A 27,111-nucleotide genomic window follows, 5' to 3' on the forward strand; every position below is an offset into this window, starting at 1 on the left:
AGAGGCCAATCCACACCATCAGTGGGCAGCTCTCCAGGGACGGTGTTCAGGGGACCACTCCCAGCATCTTCTGCCTGTCCATACTGTTAGAAGTGGCACAAAGGGGACTGTTGGTGAGTGACTGGTGCATGCTTACGGTGTGGATCTACAGAACATCAGATTAAAAATTGTCTGAAGAGGACTATTACAGCTGCTCCAACACAAGCTGACAGACCTGCTCCTGCACCACAAAGGGGTAGGAAGCCCGGTAAATCTGAGGCAGCTGGTCCATCACTGAGGCCTGCATCTGAGTCAGCTGAGAGGCTAGAGGCTAGAGTACCTGCCAAAGCTTATGCCATCAGAGCTCAGGAGGAGCAAGATGCCCTGGACGTTATCAGGGGTACATTCTCTATCTACAACACATCTGTGCATGCATTGGTGGATCCAGGATCCACTCATTCATACATCTGCATCAAACTACCCGTAGAGAGGGGAGTTTCAGTAGAGGAGAGTGATCAAGACATTCTGGTCACAAATCCACTAGGCCACAGTATGGTAGTGAATAAGGTGTATAAAGGTTGCTTGTTAAGGATTTAGGGGTGTGAATTCTCGACAGACCTAATTGAATTTCCCTTCCACGAGTTTGACTTGATTTTGGGAATGGACTGGTTGTCACGTCATCAGGTAATAGTTGATTGCAAATTGAAGAGGATTTCTCTGAAAACTTCTTAGGGTAATGAGATTATTGTTATGGGTGAAAGGACAGATTTCCTGTCCAATGTTATCTCAGCCACAGTTGCAAGAAGATTGATAAGAAAAGGCTGTGAAGCTTACCTAGCACACTTGGTTGATACTAGGCAGGCTAAGCCGAATCTGTGTGATATACCCACAGTAAGAGACTTCCCAGATGTATTTCCTGAAGAATTTCCCGGTTTACCACCAGAAAGGGAAATCGAGTTTGCTATTGAGGTAATGCCGGGTACAGCACCAATTTTTATTGCTCCTTATAGGATGGCACCCACTAAATTGAGAGAGTTGAAAATTCAGTTTCAAAAGTTGCTCGATAAGGGATTCATACGCCCCAGTGTGTCACCATGGAGAGCTCCGGTGCTATTTGTGAAGAAGAATGATGGAACCTTGAGATTGTGTATTAATTACCGACAGTTGAACAAAGTAACTGTGAAGAATAAATATCCGTTGCCCAGAATTGATGATCTGTTTGATCAGTTGAAGGGAGCCGATGTATTTTCAAAAATTGATCTCAGATCAGGGTATCATCAGTTAAGGGTAAAGGATGCAGATGTGTCAAAAACTGCATTCAGAACCCGGTATGGACATTATGAATTTTTAGTGATGCCATTTGGGTTAACAAATGCACCAGCAGTATTTATGGACCTTATGAACCGTATCTTTCATCTATATTTAGATCAGTTTGTAGTGGTCTTTATTAATGATATTCTGGTGTATTCCAAGACCAAGGAAGAACATGATGAACATTTGAGGATTGTTCTGCAAACCCTGCGAGAAAAGAAGCTGTATGCTAAGTTGTCCAAGTGTGACTTCTGGATGAGTGAAATCTCCTTCCTTGGACACATAGTATCAGCTGAGGGGATTAGAGTGGATCCCAAAAAGATAGAAGCAGTGATGGAATGGAAGCCTCCCAGAAATACAACTGAGGTCAGAAGTTTCTTGGGGCTAGCTGGGTATTATATAAGATTTGTGAAGGGGTTCTCTCTTATAGCTGCTCCAATGACCAAGTTGTTGCACAAGAATGTGAAATTTGGCTGGAACGACAAGTGCCAAGCCAGTTTTGAGAGGCTGAAGGCTATGTTGACAGAAGCACCAGTGTTAACACAACCAGTGTCGGGAAAAGACTTTGTGGTCTACAGTGATGCCTCGCATAATGAGTTAGGGTGTGTATTAATGCAAGAGGAAAAAGTGGTTGCCTATGCTTCCAGGCAGTTAAGGCCACATGAACAGAACTACCCTACTCATGACTTAGAGTTAGCAGCAATTATCTTCGCACTGAAGATATGGAGGCATTATTTGTATGGTGAAAAATGTTACATCTATACAAACCACAAAAGTCTAAAATATTTGCCAACCCAGAAGGAGCTCAATTTTAGATAGAGGTGATGGATTGAGTTCCTAAAGGACAATGATTGTGTAATAGATTATCATCCTGGGAAGGCAAATATAGTTGCTGATGCCTTGAGCAGAAAGTCCATCACAACTTTAAGATCACTAAATGCCTATCTGTCCTTAGCTCAAGATGGAGCTATTTTGGCTGAGTTACAAGTGAGGCAAAACCTGCTACAGCAGATGCAAGATAGGCAGAAGACAGATGAAAAATTAATGGCCATTGTGGGTAAAATTCCAGAGGGAAAGGAAATCGATTATGAGGTGAAAGCAGATGGGTGTCTGTACTACAGAGGAAGAGTGTGTGTACCAGATGATGGGGAACTAAAGACTAGTGTTCTAAAAGAAGCACACACTAGTGTTTATGCTATGCACCCGGGAAGTACAAAAATGTATAATGATTTGAAGCCTCATTATTAGTGGCCTGGTATGAAAAAGGATATAGCTGACTATGTTACTAAGTGTTTGATATGTCAGCAAGTTAAAGCAGAACATCAAGTTCCATCAGGATTGCTACAGCCTATAAGCATACCTGAATAGAAATGGGACCGGGTCACTATGGATTTTATTAGTGGTCTACCTCTCACCCAGAAGAAGCATGATGCAGTATGGGTAATAGTGGACAGATTGACAAAGTCAGCACATTTTCTGCCAGTTAGGACTGACTACTCACTAGAGAAGCTAGCAGAATTGTATATTAGTGAGATAGTTAGACTGCATGGAATCCTACTTTCCATCATATCTGATCGAGACCCAAGGCTTACATCGAGATTTTGAAAAAAGCTGCAAGAAGCCTTGGGCATACAACTCCATTTTAGCATGGCTTTTTATCCTCAGACGGATGGACAGTCAAAACGAGTAATCCAGGTAAACCTAGAACCTAATTGAATTTTCACAATTTACAAATTGAAATGAAAGTAATAATGTGAATTATGTAATAGATCCTAGAGGATATGCTGAGGAGTTGTGTCATTGAGTTTGAGGGGAGTTGGGATAGATATCTCCCACTGGCAGAATTTGCATATAATAATAGCTACCAAGCTAGCATTCAGATGGCCCCGTATGAAGCATTGTATGGGAGGAAGTGTAGAACCCCTGTATGTTGGACTGAATTGGGCGAAGATAAGCTGGTAGGACCAGACTTGGTGAAACAGACTGAGGAGAAAGTGAAAATAATCAAAGCAAATTTGAAGGTTGCCTCGGATAGACAGAAATCTTATGCCGACTTGAAAAGAAAAGAGATAGAGTATGCAGTTGGCGACAAAGTGTTTCTCAAAGTCTCACCGTGGAAGAAAGTACTGAGATTTGGGAGAAAGGGTAAGTTAAGCCCTAGGTTCATTGGCCCATATGAAGTCATTGAACGTGTGGGACCAGTGGCCTATCGGCTAGCTTTACCACCAGAACTGGATAAAATCCATAATATATTCCATGTTTCTATGCTAAGAAGATATCGCTCAGACCCTTCACATGTCATCTCCATGGAAGAGATTGAAATCCAACCGGACTTGACATATGCAGAAGAACCCATACGGATCTTGGCTTGGGAAGTAAAGGAATTGAGAAATAAACAAATTCCACTGGTGAAAGTGCTTTGGAGGCACCACAACACTGAAGAGGCAACTTGGGAAAGTGAAGAGACGATGAGGCAACAGTTTCCTCAACTGTTTCCATCAGGTAAATTTTGAGGATGAAATTTTTATTAGAGGGGAAGAGTTGTAACATTCTCACTTTAGCTAGTCCGTACAGTCTACTGTTCCGGTGACCAATGTTGGTCCGGGCAGCTAGAATGTTTGAAATTATAATTAGACTAAAGTGGAGAGTTATAAAGAAACTAAATAATGCTCATAAAAAACAAGGAAAATTTATAGAAATGAAATACACTAAGGTTAAACGAGCCGAAACCCCAGGGATGAGTAACCCGAAAGGGAAGTGACGGTGAAGGCCATTAGCAACCCTAGACCCGGGGAAAACCTCATGAAATAATTTTTGGGACCTTAGGGAAGGATTATTGGGGTTCCAATGACAATAAAATGTTAAGAAAACACAAGGAAAATTTAATCAATCGGTACACACAATTTTAGCTCGTTAAGCCAAACGGAGGGCATTTTGGTCATTTCGTCTTCAGAGATGATTTTTGGCCAACTTGACCCATTAACTAAATAATTTATATGACATAAAATATGAACAAATATTGATGAAAAATTAATTAAAAATGAATAGGAAAAGGAAGAAGAGAAATTGTGAATAAATGAGATTTATTACCTCATGCTTATGTAAGCATGAGGTAATTAAAATGCTTAGCCAATCAAATTAAAGAAAAACACTTATAATACATAAAATGGGTAGAAAAGAAGTCAAATTCTAGAAAATTTCAGCAGCCTCCCACTCTTCTTCCCAAGCCGCACAACTTCTCTCCCATGTCCACCATTGTCAAGCTTACCAAAGCTTAATTTCCATGGTTATTCACCCATTAAAGCTTAAGTTCCCAAGACAAATTCTAGTTCTTTCATCCTATTAAAGCTTTTGGGAGCAAAAAGAAATCAAAAGGAAGAGTTCTTGCAAGCTTTGGATTAGCTCCAATAGAGGTTAGTGACTAAATTTGATCTTTCTCTTTCCATTCATGTTGGAGGAGTGAAAATAAGTGTAAATTTAGAAAGAAACTTAACAAACATCATGTGTATGCCCATCCCAAAATTTCAGCAGCCTTGAACTTGGTTGAGTTTTGTAGATTTATGAGAATTAAAATGATATTGTGGCTGCTTTTAACACTAATATATTATTTAGGATAATGAAAGGAAGGTAAATGCATGATTGGAGATATTAGGGTTAAGGTTTAAGCATGAACTTGAGACCTTGTTCATGTAATGTGAAAAGTAAGTTTTAATGGTCAATTATTGACCATTTGGCTATGTGTGAATCAGAAATGAAGTGGTTTGTGTAGTGGGAATTGAGGTTAGTGTGGCTGCCCTTGGTGACCTGCAGGACTAGGTATGAGTCCAGCAGGTTTGGGCAGCAATAACTGGAGTTGTAGAGGTTCAATTGGTGCAAGGCCAATTGGACATGAAACTAAACACATAATGGCACAACTTTGGTGAAGAAACTATGCCCATAAAACAAAACCAAGTTGACCTAAAAATTGCCCTAATCTGGGTGACCTGCATTCTACCTGGGCAAAATGACCAAATAAAAAGTGTTTATTCATTTGGTCATAACTCAGTGTAGAAAGGTCTAATTGACCTGAAATTTTACCAGCATCAAGCTGAGATATAGACCTACAACTTTCATGAAGAAACCTAACCCAAATTATTACCATAACATATTCAAAAAATGACCTGCAATCACTGCTCAAAATACTGTAGATTTGGTCAGTCCTGAATATCTGGAAAAATTTGTAATCCGGCTAGTTGTGATTTTTGGGCCATAACTTGAGCTACAAAACTCCAAATGGAGTGATTCAAAAAAAGAAATATAACTAGACAAAATAAGGAACAACTTTTATGTTGACCACTTTGCCAAATTCCCACTGCAAAAATGACTAATGGAACAGTAAACACAAAGCGTGAAATCTGAAAATTTTGAACAATTAACATTAAGCTTAGAAATGGTATTGGCAACCAATACCAATAATTTTAGAATGTAAAATGTGGTATGTTGGAAATATTATAACCAATGTACCTATTATCCATGCAAAAGTCAATATTTTTGTTGACTAATGAAATGAATAGTAACACCTAAACTTGAATTTCAAGAATTGTATAATTTAAGAGTGTAACATGCCCTAGTACACCTAGCAAGATTGGTTTGGATAGGTTGGCATGCCAATAGGGTTCTGTTAGCAGTACTGCATATGGCTTCATGCCATTCTGTGTTTTATGGCCTCACGTGCCATTCTATGACATAATAGCCTTTGGCTATGTTGATTGAGTTGTTATACTTGGGTTTTATCCCTGATAATTATTACAGCTTATTAGCTATTCTGTTGCACACCGGGAGACACAATGTGACTGATGGTGTGACGGCCCGAGGTACTTGATACCCAGTGCCAGTTTACTCATTTATCCAGTCCAGTCAACTAGTAGGGGTTACTCGGGCAATTATAATAAATCTTACAAAATTTTAATCGAATAATACTGCAATAGATATTAGAAATTAAGTCTACCAAAAATGTAAACATACATTCTGCATACTTACTTTATTTTAGTTATTTTATTTTATATTGTCACCACTAAGCAGAATTGCTTAGCGCGTCACTTTTGCCACGCGCAGGTACTTGAGACATAGCTGGGGAACCCAGCAGACATCAGGCTGGGTGAACTTTCAGAGCTGCGTACTGAGTCCAGAGTCACCTCACATCTGCAGTGCACTTGGTGGGACATTAGGACTTTGGTGGCATTTTGTATTTTGTATTAGTTTTGATTGTAATTACAAACTCTTGAACTTATGTGATAATGTAAAGATACGAAATATCATGTAATTGAAATTTTCTATATATTATGTTGAAAAATGAAATGTTGAGAAATATTCATGAATGTGCTTCAAGTGATGATGTGAATAGAAAAATTCTGAAAATAGTGTTATGATTTTGAGATTGAGTTGAGATGTGTGTATAATGGAGTTTTGGATTTGAAAATTATATTGGAAGTGTCTTTTTAACAGATTCAGAAGAACTGTTTTTCTAATTTACAGCCGACACTCTGCCTGATTTTCTATTAAAATTCCGGAAAAATTCATAGTTATCAAAAATTGTAAATAAATGAATAAAAAGGGATAAAATGTAATGGAAATATGAATTGGTGCTCTGGCACACTGAGTGGCATATCTTGCCCGGCTACCCTGTAGACGGGTAAGGGGTGTCACATAAATAGTCACATTTCGGAAGTCAAATTAATCATTCTTTTCACTAATGCTACATAATTAGTTACTCTAACCATAATTGATTAATGGTGTATTTATTAATATAAGTATAAAAAATTAATAAATTAACTACTTTTTAAAATGAAAAAGGAATATAATTTTTCAAGTTCATGATTCAAGTTCGGTACAATTATCAATTGAATTTTGTGGATTTGTTGAGCATTCGCTATGTTTATTTTTTTTATAGATAAATATTTGATTGTGTTTTTGTGATAAATATATCTTGTGCGGTAGCTTAGCCTTGATTAATCCTTTTAAAGATTAGAAGTGTGTGGTTCCGATTCGGTTCAAGGTCTGTTTAGAAATTAAAATCGAATTGAACTTTCGGTATATTTTTTATTCAGTTCTTCATTGTTTCGATTTTGGTTTGATATGATTATTGATTCTTCTGTTTGGTATGGCTCCAATTCGATTTACCATTCTTGAAATTATTTTATGTAGTTATTTCCATAAAAAAGTCATATTTAAATTAATATTTAAGTTTTAAATTAGATTATTAATACATAATATATCATATAGTATATCTTTTAGCTATTTATAAATTATATAATTTTTAACTATAAGTGCATATATAATTTAAGATTAAGTATATTATATAATATAATAGTATAAGTATATTGTATAATATATATTTTAACTATTTATTAATTATATAATATTTAACTACAAGACACAAATATAATTATGAATTAATATATATATATATATATATATATATAATTAAGAATTTTAAGATAATTTAATATATTTATTGCTAAAATTAATAAGAAAATATAGAGAAATGAAATATAATATTAGGTTGTATTTAATTCATAATTATATATACATATATAGATATATATAATTATATTAAAAATATATAATACATATAAAAAAAATCATAGAAAAAATATGTAAAAATTCCATTTTCTGTTTGGTTTCAGCTCAGTCTTTAGTGAAGAATCAAAATTAAATCAAAGTATCAAAATAACTTTGGTTCGGTATGATTTTTCGGTTAGAGTTGTAACCCCGAGAATCATGCACAACCCTACTTGTGATTACTTCTTAAAAAAAAAAAAAAAAAATCTCTTGTGGTTTCTATGAGACAAATGCTTGCTTTGGATTGAGAGATTTAAGCCTTATATATTTTTAAAAAGCAAATTTCTAGAGATTAATAGGCTAATTTTATGGGTACTTATCTTTTTCATGCGTCTCCTGGCTGTTAAATGACATTAATGGTGTTTCTATCTTTTTTAGCCTGTGCTCACTTTTATTGCAAAATAAATAAATAAAGGTAAATTACCATAAGGTTCTTATAGTATGTCAAAATTAATTTTTTAGTATTTTGTTAAAAAAAATTAACATATCCCTCTATTTTATAAAATCGAACTCTTTAATCTTTTTATTAGATTTCTATAAAAAAAATTAGTAAATAGTATCAATAAATACAATTACAAGATCTAAAACTATAAATATTCAAGATTAAAACAAGTTGACTAACATTTTTTTTTATTGAATGATTAAAGAGTTTGATTTTGCAAAATATAGAGATGTTTTAATTGGATTTTAAAAAATAGGAAATAAAAAGTTAATTTTAATAAAATATAGCGACCTAATAGAGATTTACCCAAAAAATAATAATACTAAAAGTGTGTTGAAAAAATTAGAGTAGAAAGAGGCCTCTAAAATATTTTGGAGAGTATGGCGTAGATACAAGTAAAAGCACGGTATTGAGAAGGGTATCAAACAAAGTCATGTAAAAGTCTTTCTTTGAAATCTCATCTTTCTTTAAAATTTATAATGAGAGTATTAATACAATACAAATATTTATATTTAATTTAACTTATATATAAATTTGAATTTATAATAGGCATAAAATTATTTAATTGTTATGTTATTAAAAAAAAGACAAGTTAATAGAAAATATTTACTTCATCGATTTATGATTTATGATTGTTGTAAAGAGTTTAAATCTTCTTAAACCAAAAAAAAATCTCAATCTAATTAATCTCAATAACTTTTTTATATTTTAATTATTATTTAATTGAATTATTATAATTTCAACAACAATATCAATACAATTTCTAACGCTAGCAGCAATTATAAAGTTTGGATGCTGAAAATTTTCATCTCCCTTCCATGACTTTTTAGCCTTAATTCTAGCCATAATATGATATTCATTTAAAATTTTTAGACACTAAACTCCATTTATTTTGTGAAAAACATTTTTTTTTAATATTTGAGGCACTAAAAACATAGAAAAATAAAAAATATTTTCCTAATCAGAAGGAAAATTAAATTAATAATAAGAAAAATAACTTTTTTTTTTATAAAAAGAGTCATTTTATAAATTTTGACAATTTTATTAAAATAAAAAAAATACTTATACATAAACGATATAAACATATATTATTAATACAATATTATAATCAAATAATAAAAAATATTTTCAGAGAAAATATTTTTTAAAAAAAATAATTTTCATAAAAAATATTTTTAAAATACAAGTTATTTTTTTAAAAATAAACGGAAACTAAATCGAAAAGCATACTTGGTAAGTTAGAATGGAGAAATCCCCTTTGAAAAATTTTCATTCATTTTTTCATAACTTGTCAGTCTTAGGCGTGTTTAGTAAGTTAAAATAGCTTAGGCATATTTATGAAGTTAGAATATGAAAAAGGGCCTTAGAAAAAATTTCATCTCACTTGCTGGACTTGATTGTAACTATATATAATATGACATTTTTCCATGATAAGATGTTTATTTAAATTTTTTAGACACTAAATTAAAAAGCGTAGTTAGGATAGTAAAAATGACCTTAGAAAAATTTGCATTCATTTTCCATGACTTGTGCTTGTCAGTCTTAAGTGTGTTTAGAAAAAGGGCCTTGGAAAAAATTTCATATTTATTTCCCCACTTGCTGGACTTGACCGTAACCATATACAATAATAATAATAATAAACTTATGAGCATCACGGTTGAAAAATTTTTGGAAAACCGCGTTTATTAATTTAAAAGTGCGCCTTTGGAAATTTTTGGAACTCACTTTGATGTCTTGTTGGCATTGACTCTGATCATGACATGACAATTTTTTTTAAGATCATATTTAATATAAATAAATTTTATTAATTCAATTATAAGTGTATATTTATTATGTGGATAAAAATTTTAGAAATTCTGAATCATTAATTATATAAAATTATTTATATGTGGGTTAAATTCTATCAAAATTGTTAATTGTTATATTTAGGTTGTGTTGAATTCATAAATTTGAATTTAAAATATTAAATTCAAATTTTAAAATTTATAAATTTAAAAGTATTTTTTTAATAAAAAAATTAATATTTATATTTAAAATGAAGGTGAATATCTAATAAAAAATTTTTGTCAAATAGCATAGTTAATTTTGTTATTTAGAACTCTTGCCTTGTTATTTAGAATTCTTGCCTTTTTAGTCTCTATATTTATTTTGAATTTAATTGAAATTCAAATTCTAAACTCATATTGTTTTTTTTTTTTTTTTGTCAAATAACAAAGTTAACTTCCTATAATTTCAACAACTTCACTACAAGCACTTGCCTTGAGGTTGAGAGAAATGCATTGATTCAATTCAAGAATGGTTTTAACTATCCTAGAAATCCATAAGAGTTCATGTCAAGCAGGCTGAAGAATATAAATTGTAACATCCTCACTTTAGCTAGTCCGTATAGTCTACTGTTCCGGTGACCAATGTCGGTCCGGCCAGTTAGAATGTTTGAAATTATAATTAGACTAAAGTGGGAAGTTATAAAGAAACTAAATAATGCTCATAAAAATCAAGGAAAATTTATAGGAATGAAATACACTAAGGTTAAACGAGCCGAAACCCCAGAGATGAGTAACCCGAAAGGGAAGTGACGGTGAAGGCCGTTAGCAACCCTAGACCCGGGGAAAACCTCATGAAATAATTTTTGGGACCTCAAGGAATGATTATTGGGGTTCCAATGACAATAAAATGTTAAGAAAACACAAGGAAAATTTAATCAATCGGTACACACAATTTTAGCTCGTTAAGCCAAACGGAGGGCATTTTGGTCATTTCGTCTTCAGAGATGATTTTTGGCCAACTTGTCCCATTAACTAAATAATTTATATAACATAATATATGAATAAATATTGATGAAAAATTAATTAAAAATGAATAGGAAAAGGAAGAAGAGAAATTGTGAATAAATGAGATTTATTACCTCATGCTTATGTAAGCATGAGGTAATTAAAATGCTTAGCCAATCAAATTAAAGAAAAACACTTATAATACATAAAATGGGCAGAAAAGAAGTCAAATTCTAGAAAATTTCAGCAGCCTCCCACTCTTCTTCCCAAGCCGCACCACTTCTCTCCCATGTCCACCATTGTCAAGCTTACCAAAGCTTGATTTCCATGGTTATTCACCCATTAAAGCTTAAGTTCCCAAGACAAATTCTTGTTCTTTCATCCTATTAAAGCTTTTAGGAGTAAAAAGAAATCAAAAGGAAGAGTTCTTGCAAGCTTTGGATTAGCTCCATTAGAGGTTAGTGACTAAATTTGATCTTTCTCTTTCCATTCATGTTGGAGGAGTGAAAATAAGTGTAAATTTAGAAAGAAACTTAACAAACTTCATGTGTATGCCCATCCCAAAATTTCAATAGCCTTGAACTTGGTTGAGTTTTGTAGATTTATGAGAATTAAAACGATATTGTGGCTGCCTTTAATACTAATATATTATTTAGGATAATGAAAGGAAGGTAAATACATGATTGGAGATATTAGGGTTAGGGTTTAAGCATGAACTTGAGACCTTGATCATGTAATGGTGAAAGTAAGTTTTAATGGTCAATTATTGACCATTTGGCTGTGTGTGAATCAGAAATGAAGTGGTTTGTGTAGTGGGAATTGAGGTTAGTATGGCTGCCCTTGGTAACCTGCAGGACTGGGCATGAGTCCAGCAGGTTTGGGCAGCAATAACTGGAGTTGTAGAGGTTCAATTGGTGCAAGGCTAATTGGACATAAAACTAGACACATAATGGCACAACTTTGGTGAATAAACCATGCCCATAAAACCAAATGAAGTTGACCTAAAGATTGCCCTAATTCGAATGACCTGCATTCTGCCTGGACAAAATGACCAAATGAACAGTGTTTATTCATTTGGTCATAACTCAGTGTAGAAAGGTCCAATTGACCTGAACTTTTACCAGCAACAAGCTGAGATATAGACCTACAATTTTCTTAAAGAAACATAACCCAAATTATGACCATAACATATTCAAAAAGTGACCTACAGTTACTACTCAAAATACTATAGATTTGGTCAGTCCAGAAAATCTAGAAAAATTTGTAATCTGGCCAGTTGTGGTTTTTGGGCCATAACTTGAGCTACAAAACTCCAAATAGAGTGATTCAAAAAAAGAAATGTAACTAGACAAAATAAGGAACAACTTTTATGTTGACCACTTTGCCAAATTCCCACTGCAAAAATGACTAATAGAATAGTAAACACAAAGCTTGAAATCTGAAAATTTTGAACAATTAACATTAAGCTTAGAACTGTTATTGGCAACCAATACCAACAATTTTAGAATGCAAAATGTGGTATGTTGGGAATATTATAACCAATGTACCTATTATCCATGTAAAACATTTTTGTTGACTAATGAAATAAATAGTAACACCTAAACTTGAATTTCAAGAATTGTATAATTTAAGAGTGTAACATGCCCTAGTACACCTAGCAAGATTGGTTTGGATAGGTTGGCATGAAAATAGGGTTTTGTTAGCAGTACTGCATATGGCTTCATGCCATTCTGTGTTTTATGGCCTCACTTGCCATTCTATGACATAATAGCCTTTGGCTATATTGATTGAGTTGTTATACTTGGGTTTTATCCTTGATAATTATTACAGCTTATTAGCTGTTCTGTTGCACATCGGGAGACACAATGTGACCGATGGTGTGACGGCCCGAGGTACTTGATACCCAGTGCCAGTTTACCCATTTATCCAGTCCAGTCGACTAGTAGGAGTTACTCGGGCAATGATAATAAATCTTGTCAAATTTTAATCGAATAATACTGCAATAAATATCAGAAATTAAGTCTATGAAAAATGTAAACATACATTCTGCATACTTACTTTATTTTAGTTATTTTATTTTATATTGTCACCACTAAGCAGAATTGCTTAGCGCGTCGCTTTTGCCACGCGCAGGTACTGGAGACATAGCTGGAGAACCCAGCAGACATCAGGCCGGGTGAACTTTCAGAGTTGCATACTGAGTCCGGAGTCACTTCACATCTGCAGTGCACTTGGTAGGACGTTAGGACTTTGGGTGGCATTTTGTATTTTGCATTTTGTATTAGTTTTAATTGTAATTACAAACTCTTGAACTTATGTGATAATGTAAAGATACGAAATTTCATGTTATTGAAATTTTCTGTATATTATGTTGACAAATGAAATGTTGAGAAATATTCATGAATGTGCTTCAAGTGATGATGTGAACAGAAAAATTCTGAAAATAGTGTTATGATTTTGAGATTGAGTTGAGATGTGTGTATAATGGAGTTTTGGATTTGAAAATTATATTGGAAGTGTCTTTTTAACAGATTCAGAAGAACTATTTTTCCAATTTACAGCCGACACTCTGCCGGATTTTCTATAAAAATTGCGAAAAAATTCAGATTTATCAAAAATTGTAAATAAATGAATAAAAAGGGATAAATTGTAATGGAAATATGAATTGGTGCTCCGGCACACTGATTGGCATATCTTGCTCAGCTACCCTATAGACGGGTAAGGGGTGTCACATTTAGTGGTATCAGAGTATCGGTTTAGGCGTTTCTGGGCCTAGATAGAGTGCATACCATTGCGTTGCATTTGTAAGTGTTGAGGTGACACTGATGCAGATCTGTTTGTTTTCTTATTTTGATTAGGATATGGATCCTGCTTCTCAAAGAGCAGTTGATGAAGAGGTAGAGAGTCGTGCTCCACCAAGCGCTGAATCTGGGGGCAGGGGAGAATCTGCTCCACCAACAGCTGAGGTACCTACCCAACCTCAGTTTGCACTATTACAACAAATAACCGAGTTTTACTGGCAAATGATGGGGGCAATTCCACCACCACAACCATAGCCACAACCTTCACCATCACTACTGAAATCCCATTTAGAGAAACTGCGAAAACATGGGGCTATGGATTTCTTTGGAAAGAAGGAGGATGACCCTATGACAGCGGAAAACTGGTTGGATAGAACAATCAGAGTGCTGAAACAGCTTCATTGCACCCCCGAGCAGAAACTGGAGGGTGCTGTGTCCCTACTTCAGGATGATGCATACCAGTGGTGGGACACAGTAACTAGTGAGGTGCAACCAGATCGGATCACCTGGGATTTCTTCCTCACAGAGTTCAGGAAGAAGTATGTCAGTAAAGTATATTTAGAAGAGAGAAGAAGAGAATTTATCAGTCTGAGACAGAGGCAACTATCAGTGGTAGAGTATGAGTGAGAATTCATCAGACTGAGCCGGTATGGGAGGGAGATAATCCCTACAAAGGCAGAAAGGTGTAGAAGGTTCGAAGAAGGGCTCAATGACAATATCAAAGTCATGATAACAGCATTGGAGATCACAGATTTTGTGAAATTAGTAGATGCTGCATCAAAAATAGAAAGGGTCCGAATAAATGAGCAAACTAGAAGGGAAAGATAGCAGAAGAGAGGTCCAGGTCAATCCAGTTCATTTTCTGCTCCCAGTAAGAAGAGTAAGGGTCCTCCTGCTCAGGGTTCAGGACAACCACAAGGTCAGGGTCAGTCCCAGGGGCCCAGACCATAGTTCACACCTAGGAGAGGCCAATCCACACCATCAGTGGGCAGCTCTCCAGGGACGGTGTTCAGGGGACCAGCCCCAGCATCTTCTGCCTGTCCATACTGTTAGAAGTGGCACAAGGGGGACTGTTGGCGAGTGACTGGTGCATGCTTACGGTGTGGATCTACAGAACATCAGATTAAAAATTGTCTGAAGAGGACTATTACAATTTGCTCCAACACAAGTCGGCTGCACTGCCCTGCACCACAAAGGGGTAGGAAGCCCGGTAAATCTGAGGCAGCTGGTCTATCACTGAGGCCTGCATCTGAGTCAGCTGAGAGGCCAGAGGCTAGAGTACCTACCAAAGCTTATGCCATCAGAGCTCAGGAGGAGCAAGATGCCCTAGACGTTATCAGGGGTACATTCTCTCTCTACAATACATCTGTGCATGCATTGGTGGATCCAGGATCCACTCATTCATACATCTGCATCAAACTACCCGTAGAGAGGGGAGTTTCAGTAGAAGAGAGTGATCAAGACATTCTGGTCACAAATCCACTAGGCCACAGTGTGGTAGTGAATAAGGTGTATAAAGGTTGCTTGTTGAGGATTCAGGGGTATGAATTCTCGACAGACCTAATTGAATTTCCCTTCCATGATTTGACTTGATTTTGGGAATGGACTGGTTGTCACGTCATCAGGCAATAGTTGATTGCAAATTGAAGAGGATTTCTCTGAAAACTTCTTAGGGTAATGAGATTATTGTTGTGGGTGAAAGGACAGATTTCCTGTCCAATGTTATCTCAGCCACAGTTGCAAGAAGATTGATAAGAAAAGGCTGTGAAGCTTACCTAGCACACTTGGTTGATACTAGGCAGGCTAAGCCGAATCTGTGTGATATACCCACAGTAAGAGACTTCCCAAATGTATTTCCTGAAGAATTGCCCGGTTTACCACCAGAAAGGGAAATCGAGTTTGCTATTGAGGTAATGCTGGGTACAGCACCAATTTTTATTGCTCCTTATAGGATGGCACCCACTGAATTGAGAGAGTTGAAAATTCAGTTATAAGAGTTGCTCGATAAGGGATTCATACGCCCCAGTGTGTCACCATGGAGAGCTCCGGTGCTATTTGTGAAGAAGAATGATGGAACCTTGAGATTGTGTATTGATTACCGATAGTTGAACAAAGTAACTGTGAAGAATAAATATCCGTTGCCCAGAATTGATGATCTGTTTGATCAGTTGAAGGGAGCTGATGTATTTTCAAAAATTGATCTCAGATCAGAGTATCATCAGTTAAGGGTAAAGGATGCAGATGTGTCAAAAATTGCATTCAGAACCCGATATGGACATTATGAATTTTTAGTGATGCCATTTGGGTTAACAAATGCACCAGCAGTATTTATGGACCTTATGAACTGTATCTTTCATCTATATTTAGATCGGTTTGTAGTGGTCTTTATTAATGATATTCTGGTGTATTCCAAGACCAGGGAAGAACATGATGAACATTTGAGGATTGTTCTGCAAACCCTGCGAGAAAAGAAGCTGTATGCTAAGTTATCCAAGTGTGACTTCTGGATGAGTGAAATCTCCTTCCTTGGACACATAGTATCAGTTGAGGGGATTAGAGTGGATCCCAAAAAGATAGAAGCAGTGATGGAATGGAAGCCTCCTAGAAATACAACTGAGGTCAGAAGTTTCTTGGGGCTAGCTGGGTATTATAGAAGATTTGTGAAGGGGTTCTCTCTTACAGCTGCTCCAATGACCAAGTTATTGCACAAGAATGTGAAATTTGGCTGGAACGACAAGTGCCAAGCCAGTTTTGAGAGGCTGAAGGCTATGTTGTGAAGCACCGCAGCACACAACCAGTGTCGGGAAAAGACTTTGTAGTCTATAGTGATGCCTCGCATAATGAGTTAGGGTGTGTATTGATGCAAGAGGAAAAAGTGGTTGCCTATGCTTTCAGGCAGTTAAGGCCACATGAACAGAACTACCCTACTCATGACTTAGAGTTAGCAGCAATTATCTTCGCACTGAAGATATGGAGGCATTATTTGTATGGTGAAAAATGTTACATCTATACAAACCACAAAAGTCTAAAATATTTGCCAACCCAGAAGGAGCTCAATCTTAGATAGAGGCGATGGATTGAGTTCCTAAAGGACTATGATTGTGTAATAGATTATCATCCTGGGAAGGCAAATATAGTTGCTGATGCCTTGAGCAGAAAGTCCATTACAACTTTAAGAACACTAAATGCCTATCTGTCCTTAGCTCAAGATGGAGCTATTTTGGCTGAGTTATAAATGAGGCCAAACCTGCTACAGCAGATACAAGATAGGCAGAAGACAGATGAAAAATTAATGGCCATTGTGGGTAAAATTCCAGAGGGAAAGGAAACTGATTATGAGGTGAAAGCAAATGGGTGTCTGTACTACAGAGGAAGAGTGTGTGTACCAGATGATGGGGAACTGAAGACTAGTGTTCTAAAATAAGAACACACTAGTGTTTATGCTATGCACCCGGGAAGTACAAAAATGTATAATGATTTGAAGCCTCATTATTGGTGGCCTGGTATGAAAAAGGATATAGCTGACTATGTTACTAAGTGTTTGATATGTCAGCAAGTTAAAGCAGAACATCAAGTTCCATTAGGATTGCTGCAGCCTATAAGCATACTTGAATAGAAATGGGACCGGGTTACTATGGATTTTGTTAGTGGTCTACCTCTCACCCAGAAGAAGCATGATGCAGTATGGGTGATAGTGGACAGATTGACAAAGTCAGCACATTTTCTGCCAGTTAGGACTGACTACTCACTGGAGAAGCTAGCAGAATTGTATATCAGTGAGATAGTTAGACTGCATGGAATCCTACTTTCCATTATATCTGATCGAAACCCAAGGCTTACATCAAGATTTTGGAAAAAGCTGCAAGAAGCCTTGGGCACACAACTCCATTTTAGCACGGCTTTTCATCCTCAGACGAATGGACAGTCAGAACGAGTAATCCAGGTAAACCTAGAACCTAATTGAATTTTCACAATTTACAAATTGAAATGAAAGTAACAATGTGAATTATGTAATAGATCCTGGAGGATATGCTAAGGAGTTGTGTCATTGAGTTTGAGGGGAGTTGGGATAGATATCTCCCACTGGCAGAATTTGCATATAATAATAGCTACCAAGCTAGCATTCAGATGGCCCCGTATGAAGCACTGTACGGGAGGAAGTGTAGAACCCCCGTATGTTGGACTGAATTGGGCGAAGATAAGCTGGTAGGACCAGACTTGGTGAAACAGACTGAGGAGAAAGAATGCTTAGCCAATCAAATTAAAGAAAAACACTTATAACACATAAAATGGGCAGAAAAGAATTCAAATTCTAGAAAATTTCAGCAGCCTCCCACTCTTCTTCCCAAGCCGCACCACTTCTCTCCCATGTCCACCATTGTCAAGCTTACCAAAGCTTGATTTCCATGGTTATTCACCCATTAAAGCTTAAGTTCCCAAGACAAATTCTTGTTCTTTCATCCTATTAAAGCTTTTAGGAGTAAAAAGAAATCAAAAGGAAGAGTTCTTGCAAGCTTTGGATTAGCTCCATTAGAGGTTAGTGACTAAATTTGATCTTTCTCTTTCCATTCATGTTGGAGGAGTGAAAATAAGTGTAAATTTAAAAAGAAACTTAACAAACTTCATGTGTATGCCCATCCCAAAATTTCAATAGCCTTGAACTTGGTTGAGTTTTGTAGATTTATGAGAATTAAAATGATATTGTGGCTGCCTTTAACACTAATATATTATTTAGGATAATGAAAGGAAGGTAAATGCATGATTGGAGATATTAGGGTTAGGGTTTAAGCATGAACTTGAGACCTTGATCATGTAATGGTGAAAGTAAGTTTTAATAGTCAATTATTGACCATTTGGCTGTGTGTGAATCAGAAATGAAGTGGTTTGTGTAGTGGGAATTGAGGTTAGTGTGGCTGCCCTTGGTGACCTGCAGGACTGGGCATGAGTCCAGCAGGTTTGGGCAGCAATAACTGGAGTTGTAGAGGTTCAATTGGTGCAAGGCTAATTGGACATGAAACTAGACACATAATGGCACAACTTTGGTGAAGAAACCATGCCCATAAAACTAAACCAAGTTGACCTAAAGATTGCCCTAATCTGGGTGACCTGCATTCTGCCTGGGCAAAATGACCAAATGAACAGTGTTTATTCATTTGGTCATAACTCAGTGTAGAAAGGTCTAATTGACCTGAAATTTTACCAGCATTAAGCTGAGATATAGACCTACAACTTTTATGAAGAAACCTAACCCAAATTATTACCATAACATATTCAAAAAGTGACCTGCAATCACTGCTCAAAATACTGTAGATTTGGTTAGTCCTGAAAATCTGGAAAAATTTGTAATCCGGCCAGTTGTGATTTTTGGGCCATAACTTGAGCTACAAAACTCCAAATGGAGTGATTCAAAAAAAGAAATATAACTAGACAAAATAAGGAACAACTTTTATGTTGACCACTTTGCCAAATTCCCACTGCAAAAATGACTAATGGAACAGTAAACACAAAAGCGTGAAATCTGAAAATTTTGAACAATTAACATTAAGCTTAGAAATGGTATTGGCAACCAATACCAATAAATTTAGAATGCAAAATGTGGTATGTTGGGAATATTATAACCAATGTACCTATTATCCATGCAAAAGTCAACATTTTTATTGACTAATGAAATGAATAGTAACACCTAAACTTGAATTTCAAGAATTGTATAATTTAAGAGTGTAACATGCCCTAGTACACCTAGCAAGATTGGTTTGGATAGGTTGGCATGCCAATAGGGTTCTGTTAGCAGTACTGCATATGGCTTCATGCCATTCTGTGTTTTATGGCCTTACGTGCCATTCTATGACATAATAGCCTTTGGCTATGTTGATTGAGTTGTTATACTTGGGTTTTATCCCTGATAATTATTACAGCTTATTAGCTGTTCTGTTGGACACCGGGAGACACAATGTGATCGATGGTGTGACGGCCCGAGGTACTTGATACCCAGTGCCAGTTCACTCATTTATCCAGTCCAGTCGACTAGTAGGGGTTACTCGGGCAATTATAATAAATCTTACTAAATTTTAATCGAATAATACTGCAATAAATATCAGAAATTAAGTCTACCAAAAATTTAAACATACATTATGCATACTTACTTTATTTTAGTTATTTTATTTTATATTGTCACCACTAAGCAGAATTGCTTAGCGCTTCACTTTTGCCACGCAGTATCGAGACATAGCCGGGGAACCAGCAGACATCGTGCCCGTGAACTTTCAGAGTCGACATCTGAGCCCAGAGTCACCTCACATCTGCAGTGCACTTGGTAGGACATTAGGACTTTGGTGGCATTTTGTATTTTGCATTTTGTATTAGTTTTGATTGTAATTACAAACTCTTGAACTTATGTGATAATGTAAAGATATGAAATTTCATGTTATTGAAATTTTCTGTATATTATGTTGAAAAATGAAATGTTGAGAAATATTCATGAATGTGCTTCAAGTGATGATGTGAACAGAAAAATTCTGAAAATAGTGTTATGATTTTGAGATTGAGTTGAGATGTGTGTATAATGGAGTTTTGGATTTGAAAATTATATTGGTAGTGTCTTTTTAACAGATTCAGAAGAACTGTTTTTCTAATTTACAGCCGACACTCTGCCGGATTTTCTATAAAAATTGTGGAAAAATTCATATTTATCAAAAATTGTAAATAAATGAATAAAAAGGGATAAATTGTAATGGAAATATGAATTGGTGCTCTGGCACACTGAGTGACATATCTTGCTCGGCTACCCTGTAGACGGGTAAGGGATGTTACATAAATAGTCACATTTCGGAAGTCAAATTAATCATTCTTTTCACTAATGCTACATAATTAGTTACTCTAACCATAATTGATTAATGGTGTATTTATTAATATAAGTATAAAAAATTAATAAATTAACTACTTTTTAAAATGAAAAAGGAATATAAGTTTTCAAGTTCATGATTCATGTTCGGTACAATTATCAATTGAATTTTGTGGATTTGTTGAGCATTCGCTATGTTTATTTTTTTTTTATAGATAAATATTTGATTGTATTTTTGTGATAAATATATCTTGTGCGGTAGCTTAGCCTTGATTAATCCTTTTAAAGATTAGAAGTGTGTGGTTCCGATTGGGTTCAAGGTATGTTTAGAAATTAAAATCAAATTGAACTTTCGGTATATTTTTTATTCAGTTCTTCATTGTTTCAATTTTGGTTTGATATGATTCTTGATTCTTCTGTTTTGTACGGCTCCAATTCGATTACCATTCTTGAAATTATTTTATGTAGTTATTTCCATAAAAAAGTCATATTTAAATTAATATTTAAGTTTTAAATTAGATTATTAATACATAATATATCATATAGTATATCTTTTAGCTATTTATAAATTATATAATTTTTAACTATAAGTACATATATAATTTAAGATTAAGTATATTATATGATATAATAGTATAAGTATATTGTCTAATATACATTTTAACTATTTATTAATTATATAATATTTAACTACAGGACACAAATATAATTATGAATATATATATATATATATAATTAAGAATTTTAAGATAATTTAATATATTTATTGCTAAAATTAATAAGAAAATAGAGAGAAATGAAATATAATATTATATTGTATTTAATTCATAATTATATATACATATATAGATATATATAATTATATTAAAAGTATATAATACATATAAAAAAATCATAAAAAAAATATGTATAAATTTGATTTTCTGTTCGGTTTCAGTTCAGTCTTTAGTGAAGAATCAAAACTAAATCAAAATATCAAAATAACTTTGGTTCGGTATGATTTTTCGGTTAGAGTTGTAAATGCACAACCCTACTTGTCATTACTTCTTAAAAAAAAAAAAAAAATTCTCTTGTGATTTCTATGAGACAAATGCTTGCTTTGGATTGAGAGATTTAAGACTTATATATTTTTAAAAAGCAAATTTCCATAGAGATTAATTGGTTAATTTTATATTTTATGGGTACTTGTCTTTTTGATGCATCACCTGGCTGTTAGATGACATTAATGGTGTTTCTAGCCCTTTTAGCCTGCGCTTACTTTTATTACAAAATAAAAAAAATAAATAAAAGTAAATTATCATAAGGTTCTTATAGTTTGTCAAAATTAATTTTTTTGTACTTTTGAAAAAAAATTTAAAATGTCCCTTTATTTTATAAAATTGAATTCTTTAATCTTTTTATTAGATTTCTATCGAAGAAAACATTAATAAATAGTATGAATATAAACAATTACTGGATCTAAATTTATAAATATTCAAGATTAAAACAAGTTGACTACTTTTTTTTTTTGTTTTTTATTGAATGACTAAAGAGTTTGATTTTACAAAATACAAAGACATTTTAATTAGATTTTTGATTTTACAAAATACAAAGACGTTTTAATTAGATTTTAAAAAATAAGGACCTAATAGAGATTTAACCAAAAAATAATAATACTAAAAATGTGTTGAATAAATTAGAGTAGAAAGAGGCCTTTAAAATATTTTGGAGTGTATGGTACTAGTTATCATCACTCTTACCTTTTTAAGCTGTATAGATACAAGTAAAAGCATATCAAACAAAGTCATGTACAAGTCTTTCTTTAAAATCTCATATTTCTTTAAAATTTATAATGAGAGTATTAATCAAAATACAAATATTTATATTGAATTTAACTGTCGTAAAACTCATTTCATATATGAATTTAAATTTATAATTGGCATAAAATTATTTGACTGTTTTACTATTAAAAAAAAAAAACAAGTCAATAGAAAATATTTACTTCATCGATTTATGATTTTTGAGTATTGTAAAGAGTTTAAATCTTCTTTAAAAAAATCTCAATCTAATTAATCTCAATAATTTTTTTATATTTTAATAATTATTATTTAATTGAATTATTATAATTTCAACAATAATATCAATTCAATTCCTAACGTGAGTAACAATTATAAAGTTTGGATGCTGAAAATTTTCATTTAAAATTTTTAGACACTAAACTCCATTTATTTTGTGAAAAATAATTTTCTTTTTTTTTTTTATATTTGGGGCACTTAGAAAATAGGCAAATAAAAAATCTTTTCCTAATCGAAAGGAAAATTAAATTAATAGTAAGAAAAATAACATTTTTCTTAATAAAAAAATCATTTTATAAATTTTGATAATTTTATTAAAATATAAAAATGTTTATATATGAATGATATGATATATATCATTAATACAACATTGTAATTAAATAATAAAAATTATTTTTATAAAAATATTTTTTAAAAAATAATTTTGGTAAAAAATATTTTTAAAATACAAGTTATTTTCTTGAAAACAAATGAAAACTAAATCGAAAAGAATATTTGGTAAGTTAGAATAGATAAATCGCTTTTGAGAAATTTTCATTCATTTTCCATGACTTATCAGTCTTAAGCGCGTTTAGTAAGTTAAAATAGTTCAGTCAATCTTAAACTATACAAAATTAGTTATAGTTCAGTCAAATCCCATAAAAATATTCTTCAATTATTTCCTATTAGAAGATAATAATAATAATTATTATTATTATGCAAACATTAATTATAAATAAGTCAAATTCAATCAAAATTAATATATTATGTAAATGATTTTTTAGTAAATAAATTTCAGAGATAATAAATAAAATATGAATAATGGGAATTCATAAAGATGAATTTTACTAACAGTTTATTAAAAAATAATAATGAATTTATTTATTTTATAGAATGTTCTTTCTTAAATCTTATCCTATATGTATGCATGGTAGCCTTTGATGACTATAAAAAGCTTAGTAAGGTACTTTCACATAATATCCAAGCAACTATGTGCAACATGAGTAATGCCGTGCAACTTTTTCTTATCCTCCTTTGCTTTTATCTTTCTTCAATGTTTGATTCTCTTGAAGCTACAGAGTCAACTCCCACTTTCAACAACTTCACTACAAGCCCTTGCTTTGAGGTTGAGAGGAATGCACTTATTCAATTCAAAAATGGTCTTAACGATCCATCAGGGCGGCTCTCTTCTTGGGTTGGTGAGAATTGCTGCCAGTGGAAGGGTGTAGGCTGCAGTCGCAAAACAGGTAACATCATTAGCCTTAATCTCAGAAACCCATATAACCTCCCTTGTCCTGAGTGCTTAATGTCAGATACTGAGGCTGAAGTATATGAACTGTCATGTTTGGCAGGTGAAATTAATCCTGCTCTTGTTAAATTGCAATATTTGTCCCATTTAGACTTAAGCAAAAACCATTTTCATGGAATTCAAATTCCCAGTTTCATTGGTTCCCTTAGAAAGTTGAAATACCTTAATCTTTCTTATATGTCCCTTTCCGGAATGGTTCCCCCTTCTCTAGGAAACCTATCGAGCTTGCAATATCTTGATCTCTATGCACTTTCATATCTTTATGAAGTTAAACCAATCTGGGTTTCTGATGTGTCCTGGCTCTCAAAACTCTATTCTCTTAAATACCTAAATCTGGGATATGTGAACCTGAGCTCAGCATCATCTCCTTGGCAACAAGCGTTTAGCGTCCTTCCTTCTCTTGTAGAATTGCATTTGACAGGATGCCATATCCATGACTTCCCCCAAAGTCTCCCAATTGTGAATTTTACTTCACTGTTGGTCCTCCATCTCAATGAAAATAACTTCAATTCTCCAATACCACGGTGGTTATTCAATATTAGCACTCTTATAGACCTTAACCTTGGAAGTTCAAATATTAAAGGCCCCATACCCAATAATGCCTTCAGAAAATTTTGTACCTTGCAATTTTTAGACTTGTCTTCCAACATTATTGGTAGTGACATAATTAAACTAGTAGATGGTTTGTCTGAATGCAGTAATAATACCCTGGAGGAGTTAGATTTACAGAATAATAATTTTAATGGGCAGATTCCTGAGTCATTAGGAAACTTAACAAGGTTGAGATCTCTCGATCTTTCTGGAAACTCATTCTCAGGTCTAATTCCATCATCAATCAGGACTTTGTCATTCTTGGAGAGGCTACATCTCTCTTCAAATGAATTGAATGGATCCATCCCAGAATGGATAGGACAACTAAAGGCTTTGACTTCTTTGGATCTCCATAAGAACTCATTCTCAGGTCCAATTCCATCATCAATCAGGACTCTATCACTCTTGGAAGAGCTATTTCTCTCTTCAAATGAATTGAATGGAACCATCCCAGAAGGGATAGGACAACTAATGGCTTTGACCTCTTTGCACCTCTATGCAAACTCTTGGGAAGACAAAATTTCAGAGATTCATTTCCTCAGACTCAAGAGACTGAAATATTTCTCCTTATCAAGTCGCAACAAGTCCTTGGCATTTGAAGTAAGACAAGAGTGGATTCCCCCTTTTAGTCTAGAAACCATCATAATAACTCATTGTCTAGTGGGCCCCACTTTCCCTTCTTGGCTTAAAACTCAGAAAGAATTAATTGAAATAGACTTGTCTAAAGTGGGTATTTCAGATACTGTACCAGGCTGGTTTTGGAAGTTAACTCCACAAATTCAAAGATTGCACCTTACTAGCAACCAATTGCATGGAATGCTTCCCAAAGCATTGAAATTTTCACTGGGGACGGGGACGGTGAATTTAAGTTTTAATGTCTTAGAAGGCCCTATCCCTCTTTTTTACAATGTTGAAACTCTCGTCTTGAGTAACAACCATTTTTCAGGACCAATTCCAGTAAATATTGGTTGGAAAATGCCAATGTTGGAGGTCCTAGATCTTTCAGGAAACTCTCTAAAGGGAACAATGCCTGCTTCCTTGTGTAAATTGGAGAAACTGACAATTCTTAATCTCTCAAAGAATCAATTATCAGGAAAAATCCCAAATCATTGGAAGGATTCAAAATCTCTTTATACAATTGACCTATCAAGTAATAACTTAATCGGTAACGTCCCAAGCTCGTTGTGTTCGCTACCTGAGCTTTCTTGGTTGAAATTGGACAACAACAATCTCTCAGGAAAAGTGTTTCGATCCTTGAAAAATTGCATAAAATTGGAGATGCTTAATCTCGGGCAAAATAAATTCACGGGGGAAATACCGAATTGGATTGGTGAAAGACTATTGTCATTGTCATCACTAAACCTAGAAGCCAACATATTCAATGGAAGCATTCCGACACATCTTTGTCGTCTTCCTTCTCTCCACATTTTAGTCCTTGCACAAAATAATTTGTCAGGATTGGTGCCTCCATGTCTGGGAAACTTAAGCAGTTTGAATTCTTTTAGAGAATACCATCCATACCCACCAGATGCTCATTTCTCTTACTTGGAGGAAATGGAGTTGACTGTGAAGGGAAGACAACTTGAATATACCAAGACACTAGATATTGTGAATATCATAGACCTCTCAAATAATAATATGCAAGGAGAAATCCCAGAACAGATAACGAATCTGTCATTCTTGGTTACTTTGAATTTATCAAGGAATCAGTTGATTGGAAACATACCGGAGAAGATTGCAAACATGAAGCATTTAGAAACTCTTGACCTCTCATGCAACCATCTTTCAGGTCCCATTCCTCCAAGCATGTCTTCTATGACATTCTTGAACTATCTCAACTTATCACATAACAACTTTTCAGGACCAATTCCATCAGCCAACCAATTCCTCACCTTCACTAATCCTTCATCTTTTGAGGGTAACCCTAAACTTTGTGGCGCTCCATTGCCAACCAACTGCTCAATGCCAAATGATAAAGGTGAAGAAGACAAGGTTGGTAACCACAAAGATGATAGGACTGAAAGGATATGGTTTTACTCAGGCGTGGCATTGGGTTTTGTGGTGGGGTTTTGGTGTGTTTGTGGCACATTGATAGTAAAGAAATCTTGGAGACATGCTTATTTTCGGTTTGTGGACAGAATGAAAGACAAAATCTATGTGGTCATTGCAGTGAACAAGGCTCGATTGCTAAGGAAGCTAAATGGAGAAATATGAGATTAACACAACAGGTCAAAAAGAGCTTTATCCCTCACTATTTTCTTTTCTTAATTTTTTTTTCCTAAACATTATCAATTTGCATCTAAACTTTTGATATTTGTGATTGTGGGTGCAGCTATATGGTGAATAAAAGAGGGACGATCAATAATTGTGTTTCTTTTTTTGAATGTGCACTTTGAATCTTATGTATTTCTCTCTCTCTTTTTTTTTTTTAAC

At 34.2% G+C, this 27,111-nt stretch overlaps 1 protein-coding gene across 1 annotated transcript; it reads left to right on the plus strand.

Annotated features, from left to right (window-relative positions):
* The first annotated feature begins 23,777 nt into the window (after positions 1-23,777).
* Positions 23,778-26,898, plus strand: LOC110653001 (receptor-like protein EIX2). The gene is made up of 2 exons (XM_021808624.2): positions 23,778-24,703; positions 25,049-26,898. Exons 1-2 carry the CDS (start codon positions 23,779-23,781, stop codon positions 26,890-26,892), a joined length of 2,769 nt encoding a protein of 922 aa, XP_021664316.2. The 5' UTR covers position 23,778; the 3' UTR covers positions 26,893-26,898.
* Positions 26,899-27,111: the final 213 nt, after the last annotated feature.

Source organism: Hevea brasiliensis, chromosome 3 (genome assembly GCF_030052815.1).
Source record: "Hevea brasiliensis isolate MT/VB/25A 57/8 chromosome 3, ASM3005281v1, whole genome shotgun sequence".
NCBI classification, from domain to species: Eukaryota; Viridiplantae; Streptophyta; class Magnoliopsida; order Malpighiales; family Euphorbiaceae; genus Hevea; species Hevea brasiliensis.